The sequence below is a fragment of the Electrona antarctica genome (genome assembly GCF_951216825.1).
Source record: "Electrona antarctica genome assembly, chromosome: 2".
In the NCBI taxonomy this organism is placed as follows: domain Eukaryota; kingdom Metazoa; phylum Chordata; class Actinopteri; order Myctophiformes; family Myctophidae; genus Electrona; species Electrona antarctica.
In genome coordinates this window covers 12323841-12341360 of record NC_136807.1, presented here as the reverse complement: position 1 = coordinate 12341360, position 17520 = coordinate 12323841, and the positions used below count along the sequence as shown (strand labels likewise).

The 17520-nt window shown below is 43.2% G+C and overlaps 1 protein-coding gene across 2 annotated transcripts; it reads left to right on the top strand.

Moving 5' to 3' along the window:
* On the top strand, positions 1 to 17248 carry LOC306941675 (leucine-rich repeat-containing protein 38-like; the record flags this gene model as incomplete). Of its 2 annotated transcripts, XR_013792198.1 has the most annotated exons (3): positions 1 to 69; positions 342 to 499; positions 15056 to 15187. XR_013792198.1 is itself a non-coding variant. In XM_079527271.1 (2 exons), the coding sequence occupies 2 exons, from the start codon at positions 5114 to 5116 to the stop codon at positions 15307 to 15309; spliced, it is 897 nt and encodes a 298-aa protein (XP_079383397.1). In that variant the 3' UTR covers positions 15310 to 17248. The 2 variants fall into 2 exon arrangements, 1 of the variants encoding a protein (XP_079383397.1); XM_079527271.1 differs by lacking the exons at positions 1 to 69; positions 342 to 499 and adding an exon at positions 5114 to 5756 and having other exon boundaries at positions 15056 to 17248.
* Positions 17249 to 17520: the final 272 nt, after the last annotated feature.

The following is a 17520-nucleotide window of genomic DNA, read 5'->3' as shown; positions in this document are numbered from 1 at the left end:
CAAGACAGCTAGCATGGAAACACAACAGAGGCCAAAACACGTAACTCGTGACTAGCATGGCCAAAATATGTATGCCCACCCATGGCCATGACTCATGGCCAAACTGTATTCTTTCTTGTCTTGAATTTGCATGTGTATAATTGCTTTATAGTGGCACTGTAGGGTTGTCCATGACATTAATATATGACTAGATTAGGTATATTCCTTTCTAGTAACGGCTTAGCCTACTTTGCTGTCAAGCACACTATTGTCGTGCCTGCTCGATGCTTTCAATGTCATTTTGCTAATGGATGTACTTAGCTGTATCACAAATAACTCAAGTAACACTCTGTCGTTGCCAGGCTTCATTCAGAGTCACTTCATTATCCTAAGGACATCTGGAACCAAAGTAACAGCCATCAGACGTACTTCACCTTCACTGACACACATTACATTTTACCTGAGTGCCGCTGACCCACAAGTTCTAAACACACTTTATTTTGGAGGGATTGACATTAAGGTGAGTTGAATATGATCATGATGCATATAAGTATAAGTATAGTATTTGGTCTTGTAGGCCTATGCTTTTATCCAGAGCAACTCAACAGTAACAAAGTGGTTGTTTGTCAGCCAGTACCATGTTTTCCCAATGCAATCTTACGGAAGCAGTACTGCATGTGCATGTGGACGGGGGTTGACTGGACTACATTTTTATTCAGGCCTGATGTAAGCAGTTGTTTCACCCTAGCCCCTCTCGGGACCCCCCGGTTGAGCTCTTTTCATCGTTCACCCGTAGGGTCCCTTGCCATCGGTCCCAAGTTTCCGTTGTCTCCTATAGCTCCTATATGCTTCTTTTGAAACATATCACGAGTTCTCAAACAGCGCAGCACGGACGTTTCCGACGGCAAGTCCGTCTGTATACCATATAGCTTGGGACCGATGGGGGTCCCGAGAGGGGCTAGTTTCACCCCTGACTTATAATGTTACGACGTGACTGTCCTAAGTTTATCATCTGTAGCTCGGTTCTGATAACATTACTTTTTGGAAACGATACTGTGAAAAGGGTTTTGACCACTGTTTTAGGACGGATCAACCCCCGTTCGACCGATGCAGGGATATCCTGATCCGTAACCTCTTCTCGGAGCTAAAGCGTAGAGTGAGTTTACAAACGGAGCTACTTAACAGTGAGAGAGCAGGTGGATTATAATTGTCTTGCTCAAGGGCACTTCAACAGGACAGATCAAGTCGTTGAGGGATTAAACCTGTGATCTCTTTCTAATGAAATATTTAGATTACTGTAGAAACTTGGAACTGTACATTTGGATTAAAAAGGGTTTTTATGTTCTAAAAGTGCTTTCATTTGTACATACTGTACAATATTCGCCTCCTGTCTAGCTGCAGCATGTTTTCCAGATAAACTTGACTTGACTTTTCACTACATGTGAAAGCCTCTTAATTGGCTCGTAGCCTAATTGTGTGAAACAGAAACTTGCAGGGAAAGCGTGCGACATGTAGACTAGACATGACCATCGTGGTCAAAGTGTGCGTTACACATGTGCTGATGGCCTTGTCCTAGTTCTGTGCTTGGCCTGGACATTGGTGTTCATGGAAACACACACACACACACACACACACACACACACACACACACACACACACACACACACACACACACACACACACACAGACTCCCCTGCCCATACCGACGTGTGCATACGTCTAGAGTTTCTGCTTAGACCTTGTTCACACAGGTCCATTTCTATACTAGTTTTAGCCTATGGTACTGTTGAACAAATAATAGTCGATCTACATGCTCACAAGGTGTTAAATGGCATTGAAACATATTGTGAGCTTTTTAAAATAATAATGTAATAATATAGGCCTAACGAGTAACAACATGCCCAGGTTGAAAATGGTTAAAAAGGACACAAAGGTAACCAATCAAACACAAAAATAGAAACACACACACACACGACACACATTCACCCATATTATGCACATGGGCACGGACGTACGCACACTTGCATGTCATATAAAAACATGCCAACTCGTTTCTGTACTTGCAGTTGCTGTACAGATCTTGCAGTTGCTGTACAGATCTTACTTCTAAAGAGCTACTGTTATGTGCAGACTGCAGAGCAGCTGAAAAGTCAACGTTGCATTCATGAAGGTCAAGGCGGCCGTGTGTCATGGCTCCCATGCTACCGCACTGTCTGTACAACTGTCGCTCTTCTACTTTTTTCTTACTTGTGATGCCATGCGGCTTCTATAGGCATTTATCATTTATTCACATAGGCTACATGCTGCCATTTAATTGTTTTGTCAGGCCCTCAAGTATCTACTTCTTCTAATTCTAGCACCACTTTTCTTAATATTAAAATGCATTATCCCGACGTCCTCCCACATTATTTGCTCAATTGGCACCAAACTTACTAGGCCTACACTGCATCTTCAGACTCTCCTCCACTAAGAATCCAGCCAGATTTATCCAAAATGTGCATCAAAATGTTTTACTGTAAAAATGAATTACTGCAAACACCAATTACAGTACATCACAGCTACAGTAGGTTTGAGGTTTACAGGTGTAAACGATTGGGTGAAATTCTTTGCCGCACAAGCTCCCATTGTTTGCAGGGTTCAAGAATGGAGAAAATAATAGATCAGGAAAACAGAAAAACTCCTACACTGTATACTACTCATACAAAGGGGACACTCCCCCCTGGACAAGGGATATAAAGCTTCTTGGATTCAGGCAGGCTTATACATTGCATAGTATCCATGCAGTGTTGATTTCGTCGACCAATACTATGACGAAAAATGTTAAAGCTAACTAAGACTAAATATATTGACAATTTCGTCAACAAATAAAAACTACACTAAAATGTTAGGAAGTGACTAGTGGACAAGAGATCCAGTATAAGTAAAAGACAAGTTATTTCACACTTGGTTGGATGCTGAAAATAGCTGATCTACAAGCTCACAGATAGGCTATTTTCAGCAAGTGTAAAATCAGCCATTACGACGGCATCAAGGCCTGCCAAAATACATTTTTGGCGACTAAATCAACTGTAGATTTAGTCGACTAAAGTTAGTCGACTAGAACTAGACTAACACTAAAACATTCCAGGTGACCAAAAATGTGACTAAAACTAAATTAACTATTCAAAGAGACTATATGACTAAATGTAAATAAATCAACACTGTTTCCATGGTATGGTACGCCTCTGCATGTTAGTAGGCAGTCTGCTCATGGAGCCGTTATTTACTTCTAAAGGAGGTGAGCGTGTGTGTACAGCGGATGCAATCGTGCACCACACTAGAGTTCTGAATCAGCTTCCCCTCCAGTGCGACACTTGCAGGGCATTTCTGTGTTTTTGATGGCTTCGTCTGCATGGTAAAAAATGTGTAAGGCCTGTTGGCATGGCAACAAGGAGAAAAAAAAAAGGAAAACAGAAACTCCGCTTCTCCGTCCAATAAACAGCGAAGGCAGGGGAAGAATCGTGGTGGAGGAAGATGAGCATGGGAAGAAGAGACAGATCGGTGAATCCAGGAAGATATAGCGTGGCAAACCTGTACAGTACGATCCTGTGTACTGTAGGGCCCTCACATGGAAATTAAAGCAATTATTATTTTGTCCTATTTATTTTTTATTTTTTTAGTAATAATAATAATAATAAATATAATTAGAATGATAACGACAACAACAATGGCCATGATAAAAATAATAATTAACACTAAAAAGCATGTATCAAGATAAGGTTACAAAGTTAAAACGGCATCAAAAGACGAGGTTAAAAAGTTAAGAAATAGAATAAAATAAAATCTACACAATAAAATGTAGACTTTTTAAATTATGGGAAGGCCTTTTAATAAAAGTACATTTTATGAAGGGAATTAGAAAAAAAACTGCACATTTATGTCTAATTTAGCAGTCAAAATGTATTTACTTTCTAAGACCCGTACAATAGTCAAGGTGTAAACAAATTAAAGAATGCATGATGAATGCATGATGATTTTGGCATATTCATTCTGAGTTAAAACTCAGAATTAATCTGATCCTGGTTTGATAAAAATCATGTCTAAATAAGTTTGTTAACTTACCTCTCAAGGTTTAGGTTGGGATCAAACAAGACAAGGTGTTTGGCAACAGACCTGACCGTGACATGCAGGTAAAACTGAAATTGAGAATGAAAAGTCATCTGGATCAACTATATGGGAATGTTTCAGTGTCAGAGTTCAACCGAAGATAATTATTTGACATCCCAGTCTTTAATTTCTGCTAGAGCGTTAACTCAACAAGCGTATAGTTTGTTGGGCTTCATCAGAAGACATAATTGTGCATTGTCTGCATATCAATGGAAGGAGATGGTAAAAAAAAAAGCCACTCACAGCTATGGATCAAAGGCACATGAACACCAATAATGCATGCTGGTCTGGTCGATCTCGGCTGTTCATTCTGATTGATTCTCATATAGGTTGAACGGTCAACAAAGAGTTGGTTCAGTTCATCAGCTGTCTAACATGCATGGGGCTTTAATGAGGCATAGGGTCATGCCTATGCAGTACATGCACATGCAGCCACATTGGAACACAAGCAAACACAATTATACACACACAACACGCATCATGGCTTACCCCCAAGCACCCCACCCCCCCTCTGGTTCGCCATTCTCTATTTACCTCTGGATTAATCCCCCCGCCATGCACACTCTCTCTCCCCCCCCCCCCCCCCCCCCACGTCTCTCTCTCTCCCTCGCTCTCTCTCTCTCTGTTATACTCCTCCCCTCATTCCCTCCAAAGCCAGCCGGCTGCTATTCGATCCAGACTGCTTGTTACATGATCTCCTGGAAAACATCGTCGTGTGGGTCTTCCGCTGCACTCGTGGCCGGGTCGTTGCATATAGCGCGCGCTTTGCTGAGAGAAAGCGAGATGCCATCACTGGGATGCTAGCAACCTTTCTTTCCCGCTCCCCTCCTGTGATCTCGATCCTCCCACCCCTCTCCCTGGCCGAGGTGGCTAAGCTGACCTCTCCTATCCCCCCAGCCGTGACAAACCCGCTCCCCCCCATCCACACCCGCCTTGTCCCACCCCCACACCCCCCATCTCCCACCCAACTCTGACCCCCCCCTCAACAATGTTACCATGCATTAACTGGCTTCAGCCTTTCCTCGCCTTGCTCTCCTCTGCCTTGCTCTCCTCTGCCTTACTCGCACGGGGTTACAACTGCCCTCCCAGCTGCCAGTGCCCCGACCACCACACCGTGGACTGCATCGGTCAAGGTCTCACCAGCCTCCCGGACTCCATCCCCCTGAATGTCCGTCGTCTCCGGCTGTCCAACAACTGGATTCCCTGGATACCCTCCGACTTCTTGGTCCTCTACAGTGATCTGGTGTACCTGGACCTGCAGAACAACTCCATCACGCGGCTAGAGCCCGGGACCTTCAGCACTTCCTCCCGGCTCGTCTACCTGGACCTCGGGGGCAACAACTTGACCGAGATCCCCTCTGGGATATTCGGGGAGTCGCGGAGCCTCATCAAACTGCGCCTGGGCAGCAACCCGTACCTAAGCATGGTAGGCCTGGACGCCTTCATGGGGCTGACCTCCCTGAGAGAGCTGGAGCTGGAGAGGGACGGCCTGGCGGAGCTGGACTCTGTGGTCCTGGAGCACCTGCCCTCTCTTCGGACAGTGCGCCTGGAGGGCAACCCCTGGATCTGCAACTGTCCCCTGGCCAAACTCTTTGCGTGGCTGTCAGAAAACCGTCACAAGCTTCCAACGGGTAAGCCATAAGCTGCTTAAAGTTTGTCATTACAATCTTTTTTTTCTCCCCGCACGACAGCGCATCATTTACGTTATTTCCTGAAGTTCAAGTTCATGTACTGTCAAACTATTCATGCAAAAACAATTAACATGACATTGATCGATTTGAAAAGAAGGGAAGGGAGGGGAAGAAACAGCCAAAGACACAAATTCAAAAACACGTGTAGTTGGCTGATATGATTTGCCACACATCATGTCCTTGTTGCCATTCGTCTATAAATAAAGCAAACAGCCATTCGATGTTGACATGTTATTCAAATCTTATTCTTGACTGTCAATACATTGGTATCAAACTCAATGACTTATTATCGTGCAATTAAACATACAACAAGCTCTAATCTGTCTCATAGATTTCAAATCAATATACAGTATCTGTGGAAACAAGTGGAAACATTCTCAGAAGTCTTCAAAACAAAGCTGTCAAAACTGGTAAAACATACATTTCAAACGCCATCCTTCTCCTCTGTGCTTTGAATATACCAATGACCCCCCCCCCCCGACCACCAATGGTAATTTATATTAAGAGTAAAGCTTGCGTGATCACTGTACCTGCAGCGTGATACTTATAGTGGAGCAATAATCCTCAGACATTATGTTGAGAAACACGTGAATGTCTGTGTTCTTCTGCCTGCTCCTGAATTATTAACTGGAGTAACAGTACAATAATTAGGAGCATACTGTACAGTGTGGCTATTTAGAAACAGCACTTCTGGTTAAAGATAACCACAATATCTCTGCTGCATGTCTGGAAGAAACCACCTAACTCCAAAATGTTCATTTTTGTCAAAGTGCTTTTTAATACTTTCCATTGGTTCAATATTTATTTTAACCAACACACAGACGTTCAATAGCACTGATTTGAAAAGGGAGCAGTTGAAAATGGAGGAGGACCCTGATGTAAACAAGACTTGGGTTATATCCTCACTAGTCTTGCGTCACCAGACTGTTGACTCTCGCAATTTCCAAATGCTTCATCATACATTCTGGAGCAACGGAAGAGCTGTCATGAGTAAAATATAAAGCGGAAGTGGAGACTCCTCCCCACTTCCGTTTCGTCTTTACAGTCGTGCACATTTAGTCTAATATAAATAGAAATCATCTAAGCATATATAGCTTGTTGCTTAACAGAAAAGAAAATACAAAAATAAAATGTAAAGTAGTGTATTTTCGTGAACGGAAATGGGAGCTTCCTTACTCAGCTCATGGGGGCTATAGTTCCAGACTCTATATAGCATTCGGAGATTGTGGAATAGTTGTCTGGCTACGCAAGACTAGTATCCTCACTAAAACTTAGCATCTGTCCAACTCCGTTGACAAAAGTAACTAGAAAAGGGCACTCCTCAGAGTGCAGGTCTTCCCCAGGAGTTGCGACGTGATCCCAGTAATCCAGGGAAAATGTTGGTGTGTGTGTGTGTGTGTGTGTGTGTATATGTATGTATGTATGTATGTATGTATGTATGTATGTATGTATGTATGTATGTATGTATGTATGTATGTATGTATGTATGTATGTATGTATGTATGTATGTATATATATATAGTTTGCGTAACTCTGTCTTACTCTATTGGCCCTGATCCTAGTTATAGGCCAAAAAGTAAAGCAGCCTGTTAGTGTGCCTTGGCCTAATGGAAGTGTGCATGCAAAGTGTGATAGCGATAGATAGGTCCAGCGATGTCCGCGATTAGCTGTGCACACACACACACACACACACACACACACACACACACACACACACACACACACACACACACACACACACACACACACACACACACACACACACACACACACACACACACACGGACAGGGGTGAAAACATAGTTTGCTTCCAAGCCTGTCGGCCTAGACATGTAATCCTGCATGAACACAAATCCTAACTGTCACAGTGCTATTCAAGAATAATTAGGTGCCTTTGACAGGCTACAGTATATTGTACCTAATAAGCCAAAGAGCCCTTAACCTTGGCAGTCTTATCTTTATGGTCTGATGGTTTATTATGACCAAAGACAATGGGAAGAATGAAGCCCTGTTCCTCGCAGACAGTGTTAAATTGCCATGCCCTCTACCCACTGAATTAAGTGGAATATAGAGCATGGCTCTGCACCGTATGCTACGTTACTTCAAAGCAATTACTTCAAAGACAATGTGATATAGGAGTTGACCTACAGGTAAATGCGATAGGACGAGTTGACCTATCTCGGTGCTGGACAAGCTGTGCTGGGGTTTTAATCAGTCGATGGTTCCTGGCGTCGCTTGGGTTCCGACATCTTAAGGAAGCTATATAGTGTCAATGATTTACAGAGGTAACCCACATTGTGTAAACAAATCCCCTGCTGTTTGGATCAGTGTTCTCTACGGTGAACAAGAGGTGTGCGTAATTCAGCACCATGGCACGATTGGTGCCAGTGACACTATGCCATTGGCACACAGCTCACTTAGTAGTCCAGATTAATCCCTCCAGGCCACCTAGAAGACATCCTATCCGTAACTGACTCCGTATTATCTGAAACCTGTGTTTCCTTTGCACTGTGCCATGGTATTCATCTGCGGTGGGATAGTGTCTGTGGTAGACGGCGCTGCTGCTGCCAGCCAAACACGCTTCCACTTGGTATTCATGGCACCGTCCATATGTCATGCTATAAGAGTAATAACGAGACATGTATGCACTACCACGTGCGTGTGAGTGTACTGTGTACTGAACAAGCTCCTTCATGCTTGAATGTTTATGTGGAGAGTGCATGCGTCGTCGTGCACATCTTTCTATAGGCATGCATGAGTCTGGCTGTCCATTGTGCAGCAGCAAGGAGGGCCGCCACGTGACTGGAATTTCACCAAGCGATGAGGTCACTGAATCCCTTTTCATGTGGAAAACCCCTTCTGGTCTTATCGTGACTCACACACGCACGCACGCACGCAGGCACGCACGCAGGCACGCACGCAGGCACGCACGCAGGCAGGCAGGCAGGCAGGCACGCACGCACGCACGCACGCACGCACGCACGCACGCACGCACGCACGCACGCACGCACATTTTAGGAATGCCATTGAATTTCTGAAAATAGCTAATCTACAGGCTGACGCTGGGGACAGGTTGTGAACTTCTACTGTATGAAAAGGCTAATACCCCCAAACCTTTTTCATTTCAAAACAAAACAACCATTTGCCTTTTGAGGACCAGGACATTTTTTCCTCAAATTCTACTTGTGGGGACATCTGGCCTTCACAAGTATAGTACTGTACATGCATGCACACACACACACACACACACACACACACACACACACACACACACACACACACACACACACACATGCGCACGCACACACACGCATGCACACTTGATGATGATATCAACTGACTGTTGGTTACAGCAGCACTAAAGGAGGCAGGGTAAAATGGAAGTGCATGAAACTGCCCTCATCACTACAGTATATATGGAACGAGTGAAGGCTGAACATGATCATTCATCCATTCTACAGCATGCTTTGACTGAACAATTATACAAATCTGAGGATATGTTTTGTTGTCTTATGAATCGTATATGTAACTTATTACACGTCCATTATTATACTTTCGGACTTAACTAAATTATCTGGATTTTATATACTCTAATCAGATTGCCAAGTACAAGAGTTTCATGCAATGAATTTTCTCTAGTATAAATTAACATCACTTGCATTGCACAATAACTGGATGGAGGTGCCCTGCTGTCATGTTGTGTGTTGATGTCTGCACGAGTGCACGGTGTACACCAGTGTTTACGACATGCATCTGTATGGCAATTGAAAGAAAAAATGTCTTCATAGAATAAGTCATCATGTTGTCTTTGATGTGGTCTGACCTGAGCTCTGCAAATTGGTCATATTCTAACTTGCCTTTAACTGAACAGTGAATGAAAAAAGAAAAGTCCATAACATCTGGATTAATGCTTAAAAAAAATCACACCTGTGTGAAGTGAGGGGCACTAATATATTAAAGTCTAACTCATGTTGATATGGTGATGTAATGGAGATATAAAACAAACTGTGCCAACACAAACATTAAACGCCATTATCAATAAAGACTATGACGTAATTACTTACATTATGACGTACATTTTCCCTTCATTGTCAATGGCATTTACAAAACAAACATTGAACTAAAGACAAACATTAAACCTGTGTATAGGAGGGGCTAGCGCCACTATACACAAAATCTTAAAAAGCAACGGAACAAAACACACATTTAAAATGTTGGGCAGATGCAGGAATGAATCTTAAAAAAGATCAAGTCCATACACTGCATTGTATTTACTAGAACTGTACGTGCCCGTCGGCCACCGGCCTACTTGAGAACGATGCAACTTGGGAACCTAATTATACCCGTTGTCAACTTGTCATAGCACCCGTTTTTCACTATCTGTCTGTGTCCCACATGGAGATCTCTGTATCTGCCTGTTTGCCTGTGTCTGAAGAGGGCAAACTGACTGACTGTGAAAAATGGAATGGGTTAAGTAATCAATTGTCAGGTGTGGGGTTGCCATGGCAATCAATTGGCTGAGGCAGAGGCTGGAAATTGCACAGGTGAGGGTACTTGGCCTCATTAGGCCCACTGGCAGACCGACTCGATACCGGGCACTGCGTGGGGGCGTGTGTCGAATTACGTGCATTACAACCGTCAGGGCCGGTCCTGAGCAATCTGGCGCCCCAAGCAGGATTTTTCGTTTTCTCTGTCCCAAAAATTGAGGAGACACTGTGGAGACACTGGGGGGACAGTGGGGACACTGTGGAGGCACTGGGGGTCCATTGGGGAGGCACTGTGGGGACACTGGGGAGGCTCTGTGGAGGCACTGGCGGGACACTGGCACTGGGGAGACACTGGGGAGGCACTGGGGGGGCACTGGGGAGGCACTGGGGGGGCACTGGGGGGACACGGTGCAGACAGAGTTGGGACAGAGTAAAAAAAAAGAAAAAAGAAAGTTAAAAAAAAAAAAAAAAAATGTTTTTTTTTTTTTTTTGGCGCCCCTCCCCCATGGCGCTCGAAGCCGTTGCTTCGTCGGCCTGTAGGAAGAACCGGGCCTGACAACCGTACACACACTGACACGCAAGCACGCACGCAGACAGAGACGTGGCGCATTTATAGTTAGATATGTTTTGGTGGGAATACCTGCTTCTTCAGAAGCACTTTTCTAGAACTAGCAGTTCATTCACACGACTTCGGCACACTCGCATCTAACGGCGCCGCGGCGCGCGTAAAAACAAAAAAATAAAAAAATAAACGACATTGGTTTTACACAAAAAACTCTCCTCCCCATCATGCACCTGCAACCCAACATGCCTTGCACTGCATCGATGCGCGTGAAGAAGGACAATTAAAGCCTAGGCGTGAAGAAGGAAAATTGCAGGATTTGACCGCCGGCCACTTCTAGCTGTTTCAGCGGCGTTTTACAACCCTTTTGTCTCGGAATGTAAGCTGCATCCGTGGTGATTGGGCTCATTTATGATGCTATGTTGCGTAGCATTTACACACGCTTCTGAAGTAGAAATTAAAGGTCCTACAACATGAAATTCAACTTTCAAAATGTTTTGGTGTCTTTTGCGCTCACCTATGTGTTTTCTATCCTTACAAATATACGCAATTTTGAACAATCAGGCATTCTCATCATATAAGGGCCTTCATGAAATTGCTCTCAGGAACAGCTCAACTGAGTTGGTCGTATGCATGATCTGTATCACCCTACTCTGTATAATTCCTCCCCCTCTTCCTCCAAATTTGCATTTCCACTTTGTTTACAATGTCCGCCAGGGTTTATCTAGCATCAGTATTATAATGACTCAAAGATAAAATAATTTCCATATCGGCGCCCCCACCACCTCAGGACATTGTGGTACTGCAGCTATAACTGCTTCAGCAGCCAGAAAGAAATGACATGGTCTGGTTACATCAGAGTGGTGCTTTAGGCTCAAACCATTAGAAATACGTTTGAGGGACATAAACAATATATTAATTATATAATTTTTTTTTTAAATGCATGTTGTAGTTCCTTTAAGTTTCAGTCCAGTGAAACAGTCTGCTGCTCCTCGGTGTCGCCAGAAACGAGTCGCCAAGAGGAATGTGGGCGTGGAATTCTCCCAATTGTAATAATAGATTAAGGCCAGAAAGTACTTATGACCGGCGCACCATACCAAAAAAACTGGGTCTATGATGTGGCCATTCACTCAATTTCAAATATCACCGAGAGTGCCAGTTTAAAGGATTAGACATAGATTATGTGAACTGCTCTAATGAACTGCCCTCAAATGTTTTTTGGCATTTTAGGTTGCGTGCACTGCAGGGTTGTTACTTACGTACTTACTCCCCTCCACACTGCAGGGTAGTTACTTACGTACTTACTCCCCTCCACACTGCAGGGTAGTTACTTAAGTACTTACTCCCCTCCACACTGCAGGGTAGTTACTTACGTACTTACTCCCCTCCACACTGCAGGGTAGTTACTTAAGTACTTACTCCCCTCCACACTGCAGGGTAGTTACTTACGTACTTACTCCCCTCCACACTGCAGGGTAGTTACTTACGTACTTACTCCCCTCCACACTGCAGGGTAGTTACTTACGTACATACTTACTCCCCTCCACTCTGCAGGGTAGTTACTTACGTACTTACTCCCCTCCACTCTGCAGGGTAGTTACTTACGTACACTTACTCCCCTTATTCATTTTAGGTTGCGTGCACTGCAGGGTAGTTACTTACGTACTTACTCCCCTTCATCCAATGTGAGACAAATTATTACTCTAGGGGTCGATGCATACTGTAGTCATCATATTGACTTTAGCCATTAGATATTTTGCTTAGACTGCATTCTTTTGGTGAAGTTTGCTCCTGCACCAGAAACTCAGTTACTTTATAAAGGGTCTAAGCCAAGTTAAACCCTAGTCGAAACTTAATATGTTGTTATCGGTTGATTAGACCATGCAATTTATCGATTGGATATCGGCCAAAATGAGCTCCTTCAATCAGGTTGAATTCTTGTCCTGTTCTATGATGTTTCTCAATGCAAATCTGAGTCAAAGTCTGAATCTGTTCCTGAATCCTGCCTTTTTGTGTGAGTTTGCAATGATTTTTTTTTGCAAAATTGCTTTATGGGTATTTAGTGTGCATGGCCAATAGTAATTGCGCCTGTTTTGTAGTGTGAAACTATATCCTGTGATGGAGCAGCCTCTGTCAGATTCATGTATGATGTTCAACAATACACATTCATTGTATTCATGATGTTCAAATACATTTTGTATTTATGCTCGTAGGCTATTATTATGCTTGTGTTGTGACATTTGGATTCTCAGTCCCACAGAAGGTGCACATTCTGCTGTGACATAATTAGCACTTTAGATTCATACTAGAAAAAGTGCCCTTCTGGGCACAGGTCTCCACCAGGAGGATAGGAGTGTGTGTGATGTTTAGCAAAATGTTTAGGAGTCATATAAACATGTTTGTTTTTTGTAACAATTTTCTTCATTTTGTTGAGGAAATGCAGAGCCAGATCACTCATAGCATCTCTGAGGATCGAATTCTGGATGAGCAGAACATGTGCAGCATTTTGTACAAAACGGGCCACTCCTGAAAACTTTGGAAGGCAATCCGTGTATAGAATCTGAGAAATCCAACAGACTCGTCTTGATGATTACCGATGTGTACCGATTTGCGTGAGATTTGGATGAAATCTGTGCGACATGGTGGCGCTATAACCGGCAGATGTGGAGGGATACATACTCTCTCCCCATGCCTTCGGCCTGGTGGAGACAATTATGAATCTAAAATGCTTGTGTTTAAATGCAAATGCTGTTATTGGTGGAAGCTGTGGTGGGGTGTGGTGCCTGCAGAGCTGATTACATTATTGGGGAGCATCTTGGGTGGAATAATGCTAGTACATGATGTACTTTATTTGCTGAATACCTGGCTATGGGTGGAGTGTGTAGTCTATAAAGGGGAAATGGTTCAGTTGAGATTATGCCGCCATGGCGAGAGGTTGACACCTCGTGCCTCTGTTTAAGTTTTGTTGTTGGAGTTGCATTTACTGTAGTTGTTTTTCACCTAGATCTGGTCCATAGCTCTCTAATGCCTTCATTACAGCTACTCTTCTCTTCCTGTGCTCGCATGAAATGCAGACCAGCCTCTTGTATAGCGAAAATAAAAAGAAAGTTTTTGCGTGTGTAGAGCCCAGGATCACATTAGGTAATTGACACGGGTGAAAAATGGGTTACAAAATTGTGGGATAAAAAATGTATTAAAAAAAATAAAGGTTTTTGCTACTCACCAATACAAAGGCGGTTTGTGTTATTAGAAAGCCTACTTTCCTAAGTGGACGCACTCTGAGCCCCCACCACACGTATAAAATGCACTTTTTGGCCAGAAAGGGATTTTTTTCCCCCCCGGAAGGAGGTTTTCTCTTGGCAATATTGGTAGAGGGCGCAGTGGAGTAACTAAAAGTCTTCCGGTGGCGAAAAAAAAACCTTTCTGGCCAAAAAGTGCATTTTATACGTGTGGTGGGGGGCTCAGAGTGCGTCCACTAAGGAAAGTAAGCTTTCTAATAACACAAGCCACTTTTGTATTGGTGAGGAGCAAAAACGTTCTTTATATTTCCGCTACAGACAAGAGGCTGGTCTGCATTTCATGCGAGCGCAGGAAGAGAAGAGTAGCAAAGCTCTAATGAAGGCATCAGAGAGCTATTTTATCCAGGCCTGGAACACATTAAAACTTCACTGACAAACAGCTGATACACAATCCCACTTGGTAACATATCCACAAACATTGTATTCACTACACCTCCTGCAGTTTTGCCACCACCTGCAGTATGTCAACAGGCTTTTGACTTCAATTAATTGGGGGAATTAAGTGTATTGTCAACCCCGGCCACGATAAAATGGAGTCACCCACTTAAGTGCTTTGCAGAGTCGAACGTAATCGACACAAGAAGCACTAAGCAACGGAGGGTGAGAGATGTATGATGAACGTCATCATACATCCTTTTTCAGGCCCACATGGCCTAAAAGGTTTATACGGAATAAAAAGGAAACCCGTTATCAACTCCATGACATCATAGTAGGCCTACATTTATTTTGCCATTGACAATAAAAGGTTCATACAGAATAGAGTTTCAGAAAAAGTCCATAGACTTGGCTGCCACGTGACATCACGGGGGAGCCACACACAAAGTCACGCATTGGAGAGGCTAGCACCGCTCAAAAACTGACCCGCGCATCTATTGTTTTTTCCCCTCTCAGGTCTGGAAGGCATCGAGTGCACACTGCCTCAAGATGGCCGCAGAGTTCCCTTCAGCATGCTCTCCGAGGACAGTTTCCGGGAGTGCCAGTTTATCCTCTCCCTCACCGATTACCTCATCGTCATCTTCTCCGGCGTCGCCGTCTTGGTGGTCGCCATCATTTCCAGCTTCTGCCTGGCCTGCACCGTGCAATGCTTCACGCACTTCAGCAAGCTGGGCAGTAAGTCAGAAGAAGAAGAGGAAGGGAATGGCTGACGGCAGAAGGGACAGAGATTTGTTTTGGAAAGGTACTCGTCGTTGCCCAAGTGTCAACCTCAGAGACTGTATGTATACTGTAGGATGAAGGGCAGAGGATAATGTGACAAAGCACTGGAGAGAGGGATGGCAGCATAGCAAGGCAGGGTGTCAGCCCACATGCCAGGGCCAATCATCGCTTATCGTGTGAAATCACAGAACTTGGGTTACAGTTCTCAGTGGATTCTAGATGTGTTTTAGAAGTTCTACGTGGGTTGCAGTCAGAGCACAAATAACAGAGCTGTATGCGGTTGCTTAACAGTGGGTTGATCTATCATAGAAATCGTGTACAAGGGGTTTGAGGGGAAAAAAACAATGCATCACTGTGAAAAGAAAAACATTCTGAATAGATAATACTAGTTATTTATAAATGTACTCAGACTTTGGAGAAAATGCCCTGGCTAATTGAGATTAGGTTAGCAATCTAACCTAATCTGGTTAGATTGCTAACCCCCAGAATAAGCAAGGGTGGAGGAGGAGGAGGATTCAACCAAACACCTGGACTCGTTGTTATCTTATACTGTAGAGATCAGCTCTTTTCTGCAACAACACTACCACGCTTTAAGGCTGATGTTTGCTTGTAGGCAAACGATCTTTTGACTCAACAGAAGTAACTGTCTTCTAAAATAACATGTATTTCAGTTGACATGCGTGTGAAAGATTATTAGGCTTTACACTGTTCATTAGCCTATACTTTGTTAGTGAGGTTAGTCAGTACAGGCAGAAAGAATGTGATAACTCGCATAGGATAACTCGTATATAGTATATCAGGATATCTCTGTCACTCGAGACGGGCACTGAATAGCAGATACATGTAGGAAAGTCAGCCAAAGAAGGGGAAATGTCACACACTGCGCTAAAGTATAATAATAATGGAAGAACAATATAGTTCTTCAAGATTACCATTGTATGGCATACATGGAATGGTACAAATGAATCCCTGTAAATGTTTATTTTTGCAATGAAGACGAATAAAACGGTAAAAATAAAGTACAAAAGTATATAAACTATACATGCTACGATATATGAGAAGGTTTAGGGAAGGCATTTAAAGTGGTAGGGCTATAATTTCTATTTCACCTTCATTCTTGGCCTTTAAACACAGTATTGTGTGAAACAGCAGTTATGCTGCTTTTCAGTGGACCAATTTTTTATACAATGTGGGCACTTTAACAAGGATGTACAGTATGTGTCGTCTAATCAACGTTCACTTGTCTTTTCTGTGATTTTATTTTAAATACTATATATTATTAATATTGTAACAGTATGAGAACATCAGATAAGTCTCATAGCTGGGTGGGTTTCACCAGCATATATATTCGTACTTATCCTTACATTACATCCCTGGACCGCAGGCTTCCACATAAACCCATGCCTTCTCATCAGTGACATCATCAAGAAATTGACCGTGCAGATGTTCACCTCCTGGCATGTCTATTGCTTGTTGCCAAATTAATAACAGCGATGATTGACTGCTTACGTCATCATATTTATCTCTGGAGCAAGTTTTGCAAGTCGTTCTCAGTGAAGAATAGTCCAGTAACGGACAACGTTTGCATTTGTTAATTGTTAGACATGTTTTCGTATAAGAATCATTGAGCGAGCGCAATGACCAGGGTGCAATAGTACTCTATTGGCACTTGAGGCTCATTGAACATTAGTGGATAGTGGAGGGACTAAGCTGGTGGGAAAATGCATGTCCTAATCTGATAATTGTACTGATGCATCTCTTTCCCTCAGAGTGAGCCTTCCTGGAAAATGTGGAACGCTTTGGGTACTCATGGGGGTTTTTTTTGTGGTGGAGTGACAAATGAGCACTTTAACAAGAGTTTTACATTTGGAACAAAATGTGTGTGAGAGGAAATCATGAAGATTTATATTAAACATATTTTGCGTTGAAGGGTGAGTTTGTGTCCACTGTTATTTCGTCTACCGCATGCAGCTAATCTGTAATGCATTCATGTTGTTGCTGTTATAGCACTGCACTTATACTGTATGCAACAATATGATGAATGCAGTCTTGTGAAGAACTGTACCGAATGTACTGAGAACACTCAGAGTTCACGCAGAGTTCTTCACAAGAACACATTGCCCCAAGTTCGTCCGGTGAGAACTGAATACTGTTGGAAATACTGTAGGGGTAAATATAATGTTCAATCAGAATTTTGTGCA